The sequence below is a fragment of the Abrus precatorius genome, unplaced genomic scaffold (genome assembly GCF_003935025.1).
Source record: "Abrus precatorius isolate BTA unplaced genomic scaffold, Abrus_2018 Scaffold9, whole genome shotgun sequence".
In the NCBI taxonomy this organism is placed as follows: Eukaryota; Viridiplantae; Streptophyta; class Magnoliopsida; order Fabales; family Fabaceae; genus Abrus; species Abrus precatorius.
The window spans coordinates 26,707,722-26,717,655 of record NW_020874439.1 but is presented as its reverse complement, the minus strand read 5'-3'; the positions used below and the strand labels follow the sequence as shown (position 1 = coordinate 26,717,655).

The following is a 9,934-nucleotide window of genomic DNA, read 5'->3' as shown; positions in this document are numbered from 1 at the left end:
AAACCTATTAGTGTGTACCTGTCAAATAGGCAGTAAAAACAACTTTAGGAGCTGTTTGGATCCAAAAAATCATGAAAAGGAGGGAAAGAAGTAAATTTGTAAAGGGAAGTGACAGGTTGGGCGCCAAAAGGCCAGAATCAAGATAAGATAGGATAACTATTTTTTCTATTTTTAGTTTAGTGTTTGGTCAATTATAAAGAAAGGATTAATTTATTTATTATTTATTTTATTTTATTAGACTAATATAATTATTATTACAAAAATATAGTTGGATTAGAATTTAGAAGTAAATAATAATAATAATTTTTTATAAAATATTTTTAATTTATTTTATTTTTTTCCCTCTCTCTTCTCTCTTTTTTCTATTTTTATATATTTTTAAAATATATTATAATTTTTTATTAAAAATAAATAATTTATATAAAGTAAAAAAATAAATATAAATAAAAAGATAAATTTATCAATTTTTATATATTTATATCATGTATTTTTTTCAGTTTAAATATAATAAAAGTTTATCATAATATTATTATATCTTACTCTTATCAGATCATCTTATCCCTATTTGACCATTCAAGGAACCTTGAGTTTTAAATCTTGATAAAGGGTAGGATATAGGCTTAGGAATTTTTTGGATGGAGTCCACACAAAAAAATATCAATAAAATTTGGGTTTTTTATTTTTAAAAATATTAAAAATTAAAATAACTCAAAAAAAAATTAAAACTTTTAGAACTATCTTTTATTCTCTTTTTCAATTAAAATATTTTTTTTTATTTCCTTCTTTCTTGTTTAAGTTCATTTAAACATGAAAAATTTCTAGGCAAATAATTTAAATATAGTAAAATACAAATAATATACAGTGAATGTACATGAATATGGCCTTTCAAAAATTATTATTGGCGAGATTTTCATGGCTCAGACAAAAACTTGCAACCTGGAGACCGGAGTGACATGACTAGGAACTTGATGGACATCTGAAAAATCGCCATAGGCGATCTTTAACCCTTCCATTCATGAATGCATGTAAAAATATTGAAAAATCGTCATTAACGATGTTTGACTAGGGAGTACTGTTCCTCCAACTTTTCCAGGAACATTCATGAAGTTTGATCCTTGACATTAGATTTGGACTAAGGAGCACTGTTACTCCAACTTTTCTAGCGGCATTTATGAAGTTTGATCCCTGACAACTAGATTTGAAATCAAGATGTTTTGTCTTTTCTATGTGTCCATCTTTTCTTTCTTTTTCTTAAATTCTTTTTTGTGCAAACGAGATCGAATGTTCCAATCCATCAAAGCCTCCTCGAGTTGTGTTCCATCCTACCGATCCAGGAAGGAAGCCAGGAAGCTCCTTTCTTTAGGTGCGATATTAGGTGGTCGAAAGAGCATGTTGTATTACGAAAAAAGTAAAAAAAATGGTGAAGCAGTCGATTAGCATGAAATCTCTGAAAAATTGTCATTGGCAATCTTTGACTTCTCATAAACTTGCAACAATACAATGTTCCTTACCACGCGGGTTAGCTATTAAAGCAATTAAAAGTTGCTAAAGACGACTATAAATCCGACTCTGGTGCAAGAGAAGGTATGCTTGAGGAAGTGAGAGAGAAAAGACGAAGGAAGAACAAGGAGTATTCTGAGATTTTTTGGGAGCATGAAGAAGGAATGTTATGAGTGAATGAAAAAATATTTGAGTAAAAAATATTTAAATTCAAAAAAAAATATTTAAAAGATGGTTAGAGATATTATATATGATTCAAATAAGCATATTTTAGAAAATATCTGTAATTTAAATGTAAGTGTTTTAATTTTTATATTTTAATTAAAATATGAATTTAATTACAAATTTGTTATAAATATTTATGGTAATGTAATAATTAGTGAGTAAATAAAAATTACTAAATATACATTTATAGTATTGTAATTAATTGTTATTATTGTATTTATGTTGAGAAATAAATTTGGAAAAAAATAATGCCAAGTAATAATTAAAAATATTTAATATAAAAATAGAAAAGTTTGAGAAAGGAAATTTTTTAAAATTAAAATAATAATTAAATTCGTATTAAATTAATTTATATTAAATTTTTTAATTTCTGTTTTTGTCATTTATTAACATACTGTAATTCATATTAAAGTGTTATTAATTATTTTGAAAACATAGTTTAGAACATTTGGAATAGTTAGTTAGTAAATATAATAAATTATAATATTTATTTTTAAAATTCTGTTATTTTATTTTACTAACATAATATTCTGTTGTGTTTAATTTTTAGAAAAATAACATAACATTTTTTAAAATATTTATGGTAATGTAATAATTAATGAGTAAATAAAAATTATTAAATATACATTTATGGTATTGTAATTAATTTTTATTATTGTATTTATGTTGATAAATAAAATTGGGGAAAAAATAATGTTAAGTAATAATTAAAAATATTTAATATAAAAATAGAAAAGTTTGAAAAAAGAAATTTTTTAAAATCAGGATAATAATTAAATTCGTATTAAATTAATTTATATTAAATTTTGTAATTTCTATTTTTGTCATTTATTAACATATTGTAATTCATATTAAAGTGTTATTAATTATTTTAAAAACATAGTTTAAAACATTTGGAATAATTAGTTAGTAAATATAATAAATTATAATATTTATTTTTAAAATTCTGTTATTTTATTTTATTAACATAATATTCTGTTAGTAAATTAGTAAATATCATAATTTATAATTTGTTTTATTGCTTGTTTATAAATTTCACCTAAATTATTTGTGTTGGTCAATATTATTTTTTAAGAACATGAAATGAGACTATTACCGTCCCATCATTTATCCATAATGCTACTTAGAGAAGAAATAAATATAATTTTACATGAAGCTGAGTTTCATCAGATTTTTAAAATTTGTCATATGCAAATCAATGGTCCTTTGATTAATGCACTTGTCGAATGATGGAGACCTAAAACACACACATTTTATTTACTTTGCGGAGAATGCACAATTACATTAGAAGGTGTTGATATGTTACTTGGACTACGGGTTGATGGTTTAACCGTGATTGGGTCAATTAATCCATTTTCTACAGTGGTTCAAAATATGTGTGATGAGTTATTAGGCGGTCGACTGTCAATGAATGATATTGAAGGATCAGAAATTAAATTAAAGCAGCTTACACAACATCTTGGTTAGCTTCCTGTTAATTCTAACATTAGAAGAGCACAACATGCACGCGAATATATACTTTGTTTGTTGGGCCATGTGTTAATGCCAAATAAAAGTAATTAAGTGGTACATACAAAATTCTTGCAGTTACTGACACGTGAATGAAATTGGAAATTATTGTTGGGGTTCGACATGTCTTTCGTTTCTGCATGGAGGCTTAGATCATGGTTCACGACTTGATGCCAAAGAAATTTGTGGGTGCGTAATAGTTGCAATTTTGGGTCTGGCACCGATTACTGTCGTTGGCACCAATCCCTGGTGAATCGATAGTATTTTCACTTGTTTTGAGATGGAGAAAAATGCGGTATTCAATAAACTCACCATTTAAGAATGTTGGAAGTATTAGATTAGCACTTGATCAAATGGGTGTTAATGAGGTATATCCATATAATGTTATTGTCATTATTAACATATTTAATTTTTGGATTTGTCATATTATAACATTAATATTTGCTTATTTAATGCAGTTTTTATAGCGACCATATAAAGATGATGATATTGATGCTTTAATTCCAGATGACGTGAGAAGAGAACGTTTTGTATGGTCAACTCGTTCCTTCTAAAACTAGCACGAAGAAGCCGTCCACAATCTATTTCATACCTCATACATTTACAATAAAATGTATTTGGTTCTGACTTAACCACTTTATAGTTAACTTCGTTTGCTATACTATAAGACTTAATTATTCGTATAACAGTCTCTCTATCATTAAATTGCTTCCCAACATACAAGTCTCCATCTACATAAGAAAAACCTATGAAATGCAAACACAAATATAACAAATTAAAAGACTATAATTTAATTCATCAACAACATTTTTAAAAATAAGACATACCTAAATTTACATACTCTGAAAACTTAGTTGCGTGTATAGCATCAAGATTTAACAAACGCATGAAAAGTGGCTCTCCAAATGGATGTTGACCAATCATTGTGTTTGACAAATAGACCTCATCATGATCATGATCATCGTCACCCATATCTTCATCTTCACTCAACTCATGGCTTCCATATTCCCCTTCAAAGTCGGAATCATCACTACGATTGTTAGCATTTATCCATTCTACATCTTTGTTTGGTACACTACTTGCATATGTTTCCTCAACATCTTCTTTATCGATGTTAACTGCAATGTCTTTGAAGAAAATATACAACTCAATGGTAGGAGTTGGCTGATGATGTTGTTGATGTATTTGAAACATTTGTAGAACATCAGCATCATTCGTTATTGGAAGTGTTTGATATTGTATGAAACCTCCAAATATTGATATTGGACACCTATAAACAATACTCCACTGCCTTTGAAAACTCAAATACAATATTTTCATTAAGTCAATGTTGTAGTTCTCCAAATGATACATTCTCTCTCATATATACACATGTTGGCCTTTCACACCTAAATAACACACATTCACAAGTATTTGTAATAATCTCATCATTGAAGTAAATCAATAAGAGTACACTCAGTTTTTTTTACTATAATAAACTCATTTTCTCTATCTAAAATGTTTTCTCTCCGCTCACTTTCTATCTAAAATTTTACTCCAACAACTTATAAAAAATGGAGAACTCAGTATTTATAGGCAAATATCATAAGTCACCATTGTCAATTTATAATTTTATCTTATTTTATCCAAAAGTCGTCAATGATAGTTTTTTATTTATTTTTAATTCTTTAGACCCAAAAATTGTCAGTGGTAATTTTATGTTTTTTTTTAATTTTTAAAACTCGCTAATAGCGATTTTTATATATTTATTTTAATTTTTTAAATCTCAAATATCGCATTGGCAATTTTATAAATATATAATTTTTTTTTCATTTTAAATATTTTTATTGGCGAGTTTTCAATATGATTTGATATTTTTGAATTGAAAAACGCCACTGGCGAGATTTGATAAAATTCCATATTTATGTAATAGATAAAAAATTTCATATTTTTTATATTATTAAATATAAATATCATATAAAAAATAGCCAAATTTTCTACTCTATTTTTTTTTAATCGTTGTTTTTTTTCCTTTATTTTTCTCACTTGATCTCCTTAGCATTATTGTCAAGTCGAGTATTGCCTTTCATTTTGATATCTCCTTTGCTTTATGTTATGGGATCTTAATTTCCAACAGAATGATTTAACAAAGAAGAAAAGGAAAAGATTGTAGTTTACCCTTTATTCAATGAGCTGTAATCTATTATTTATTACTTATATCACTTTTACATGAGTATTCTTTTTCGTAGCATTAGAAATTTTGCTAAGGAATATTATTGGCAAGGTGTATTTTCTATTATTTTTAAAAAGATGCTTTTATATTATTGTTTTCTATTATAAGTGTTATTTTAATATTTTTATGTATATAATAATTTTATTTATTTCATGAACACTCATCCATGTTAAACTTTAACTTTATTAAATTTCAAAGATGAATAATAAAAATTGTAAAATATTAAATGAAAGTTGTAAAATAATTATATCAATTATAAAAATTTAATATTTTTAAATATATTTAAAAAAGTCTTCTTAGGTACTAAAATTTCATTTATGTCAACTTGACTTTTCAAAAACTGTGGCATGATTCATTATAATTCATGTGGACACCTTCCTGTATTTAGGCTTTACTCATTAAAATTGTAAATTTTAATGTATTTAGACTTCGTATTTTTCTGTGGCCATTATCGCAACAACCCAACTGAATGGTACCACTTGCCCCTCTAACGCTGTCACTTGGGCCTTCCAATCCATCAGTGTCAAAATGAAATTTTAATTACACCAAATGATTTTTTTTATTCTATAAATTCAAAGATCAAACTTATTAAATTAATTAACGAGACATACTTTAAACTAATTTTGAATTGGTTGAACACATAAAATCAATTCTTACACACGTTAAAAATGTAAGTATGCAAGTTAAAATAATATTTAATTGATTTATAATTTTATTTTACCTTAATTAATACAGCTTTTAATAAAAATATTGAATAATAAATTTTTAATAAAATTATAATATTATTAGTGCATTGAATTTTATAATTTTAATAAAAATTTATTATATATTATTTCTTAATATGTGTCTAGCATTATAAAAAAATAAAATATTTATACTTTGAGTAGTTTAAAAATAAAAAAATAATAAATACCATAATTAATTTTGATAGAATGATTAAAATATATTTTGTATAATTTTTTCCTAAAAAATAGATAAAAATAAATACAATACTACTTTTAATCTTGTTAAGACAAGATAAAAGTTCAGAGTTTATAACTTCTACCTGTAAATTTAAATATGTGAATTTATAGCTAAAAGTTTGTAGCTATACAAGTAATTTATAAAATTATATTATACATAAACAACCATTCTTAATCTATTTCTTTTCATTTTATATTTACTAATCAGCTTTATAAGTCAATAAGATACAAACTTGTAAGTTAAACATAACTTTAGTTTTTAAATCCTAATTACTAATATTTTTATTATATTTATTATTTATTTATTTTTTAAAAAGACAACTTACTCTGCTGATGTGATATTTTAATTATCTTAAGAATTAAAATACTGAATTCAAGCTATTTCAAAGACTAAAGTGAGAGTTTAGTCCTATCTTTATCTTCCTCTGCTATTGGCACAAAAAATGACAAGAATAATGCAAGTCAAGTTTTTATTTAAGAGGTTCAATCTAACATCCACGTGCTTCCTTTATTTAAATTAAAATTATTAAAATTATACCTTTAATAATGAGGGAATTAGATAGCAGAATGTTTTTCTTTCTCCTTTTGGACATACAAATGGAAGCATGTGGATGTCTATAAATGATATGTATAAACTTTGAAGTTCTGATACAATTCTAACGAAAAGGACATTGGGCTTTAATTCTTTCCTCCTTAAATTTATTATAAAATTTATATATATATATATTAAAAAATTGCTTTTAGTTTCTCCATTAGGTATTTCGGCAACCTTTCTGTTTCATTCCTGTTCATACCCTCTAGTGTATATATATATGCCCCTCTCATATGAAAGATATTCACAAGATCCAATTAAACATATCTTTGATAGGAGCAACCCCAACTCTCCCAATCTATATGGATCAGTACTATTGCACTGCAGTTCTGATGGCGATGATTATCGTGTGGCCATGCCTTCATTTCTTCATCATCCCCAACCTATTGTTACTACTCATCAAAAGTGACCCAAAATCCCCCAAAATGCCACCAGGGCCATACCCTTTTCCTATAATTGGAAACATCTTAAAACTAGGCCAAAAGCCTCATCAAACACTTTCTGAACTCTCCAAAATTTATGGGCCCCTAATGACTCTCAAGTTTGGTAGCTTAACCACCATAGTAATTTCCTCTCCCCAGATTGCCAAAGAAGCATTAATAAAAAATGACATTGTTTTTTCTGACAGGCAAATCCCTGATATCATGCATGCCCTTGATCATCACAAAGTTTCTATGGTGTGGTTACCTACATCATCAATCAAATGGAGAAATCTAAGAAAAATTTGCGCAACAAACGTATTCTCTCATCAAAAGCTAGACTCTACTAGAGATTTTCGCCACAAAAAGGTGCAAGAGTTGCTAAACTTTGTGCACATAAGTTGCACCAAGTGTGAACCTATTGATATAGGTCAAGCTGCATTCACAACAGTAATTAATTCCTTGTCCTACACCTTTTTCTCAAGGGATTTTGTTGAGTATGGTCCTTGTGGTTGTGTGCCACAGAATAATTACAGGGGGCTTATGACAGATATAATGGAAGAATCTGGAAAGACTAATTTTGCTGATCTTTTCCCACTTCTTAGATTATTTGACCCACAGGGGGTTAGAAGAAGGGGAAAAGATTATACTCAAAGGCTAATCAGACTTTTCAATGGTATTGTTGATGAAAGGATGCAGTTAAGAGCTTCATGCATTGATTCTGGTGAGGATAATCGTGATGTATTGGATTCATTCCTAAGTCTCATGGAAGTACATGATTCTGCCGAATTGAGTCGCCGCGAATTCTTGCATTTAATGGTGGTAAGTATATATACACGGATACATGTAATATACAAGCAAATAAATTAGAATCTTGCACACATACATGCCATATACACATATGTAAGGGATCTAATGAGAAAGTTATTTTTATATGAAAATAAAATAAGTAAATATAACTCATAAAATAATATATACAGATAGATAATCGGTTCATATAATCATGTGTCATCATATATTTTGTACTAGGACTTATTTGTTGCTGGGACTGACACAACAACAAGCACAGTGGAGTGGGCAATGGCTGAACTTCTTAACAACCCAGAAAAGATGGCCAAAGCCAAAGAAGAGCTTATTCGAGTCCTTGGCAAAGAGGGCAAGCCTGAAGAACTAGACATCTCAAAACTTCCTTACCTAAAAGCAATTGTGAAGGAAACCTTTAGGTTGCACCCACCAGTCCCCTTTTTGCACCACAAATCAAAGTCTGAGGCAGAAATTTGTGGCTTCAGGGTGCCCAAAGATGCCCAAGTTCTAGTTAATGTATGGGCCATTGGACGAAATTCCAATGTATGGAGTGATCCTAATTGTTTTGTGCCAGAAAGATTTTTAGGGTGCAAAATGAATGTTAACGGTCATGACTTTGAGTTAATTCCCTTTGGATCTGGAAGAAGAATGTGTCCTGGACTTCCATTGGCTCATAGATCGGTGCACTTAATTTTGGCCTCTCTTTTGCACTGCTTTGATTGGAAGATTGCAAATGTGAAGAAGCAACAAGAATTTGACATGACTGAGAAGTATGGGCTTGCCTTACGTAGGGATCAACCACTTCTAGCCATTCCAATTAATATCTAATAATGTTAATTTATATTGAATTTGAATGTAATATATAATGTGAAGTATTGTAATTGTTGATGAATAAAATCAAAGAACTTGATTTTAATATCTTCAAAGCTTTGCAGGAATTTTATTATGGCCTTATTAACCACCAACCAGCATTTGCCTTGCAAAATTAAAATTACAGAAATAGAAGTTATCCTTGCTCTATACAAAAGATCATCTTGTTTGAGTGAGAAATTAATATTTATAATATGGTAGGACTCATTTCTACGAGAATACTTTTTTATATAAAAATTTCAAATATAAAATATCACTTCAAAAAATTAAGCATGCACTATTTTAACTTACCACCTTTATTTAATGTTTGGTGAATATACTTAAAACATTGCATTTGCAATGAATAAATTTAAACCTAATATCACTTCAAAAAATTAAGCATGCACTATTCTATGAGAATTCATGCAGACTCGATCTACACTTTAAAAGGAATTACTGGCTTAATTTTTTAAGTTATGAAGAGGCTAATTGTTTCAGCTTTGCATAATTTTAGCACGTTGAAAAATTTTCCCTACTATTCAACCTACTTAGAAAAGTGTATAATTATAACACTGTTTGACTTATTTAAAAAATCATGTCCCGTGAAACCAAAGCAGGATCCGACAGAACCAAAATGGAAGTTACATGGTTTTTAACACAAAGATAAAATTTAAATACAGGTTTATAATACGTAAAGACAATATATGTACAGATTTTTTAATTAACCTAAAAACTTTTTTATATTATAATTTTTAAAGATTATGTCTCAGCTTTTATGGACTCGAAATTACTTCTATTTTATTTTATTTTATTTGTTTCTTTATTTTCATCTTGAATGAAACATTTTCCAAATCATTGTTAG

General features: G+C 27.5%; 1 protein-coding gene across 1 annotated transcript; it reads left to right on the top strand.

Moving 5' to 3' along the window:
• The first annotated feature begins 7,302 nt into the window (after positions 1-7,302).
• LOC113851120 (geraniol 8-hydroxylase-like) lies at positions 7,303-9,051 on the top strand. The gene is made up of 2 exons (XM_027481601.1): positions 7,303-8,241; positions 8,449-9,051. Exons 1-2 carry the CDS (start codon positions 7,303-7,305, stop codon positions 9,049-9,051), a joined length of 1,542 nt encoding a protein of 513 aa, XP_027337402.1.
• Positions 9,052-9,934: the final 883 nt, after the last annotated feature.

Coding starts and splice junctions, on each gene's coding strand:
- LOC113851120 (XM_027481601.1), top strand. CDS start 7,303: ATGGATCAGTACTATTGCACTGCAGTTCTGATGGCGATGATTATCGTG. Junction 8,242..8,448: donor AATTCTTGCATTTAATGGTG/GTAAGTATATAT, acceptor ATTTTGTACTAG/GACTTATTTGTTGCTGGGAC.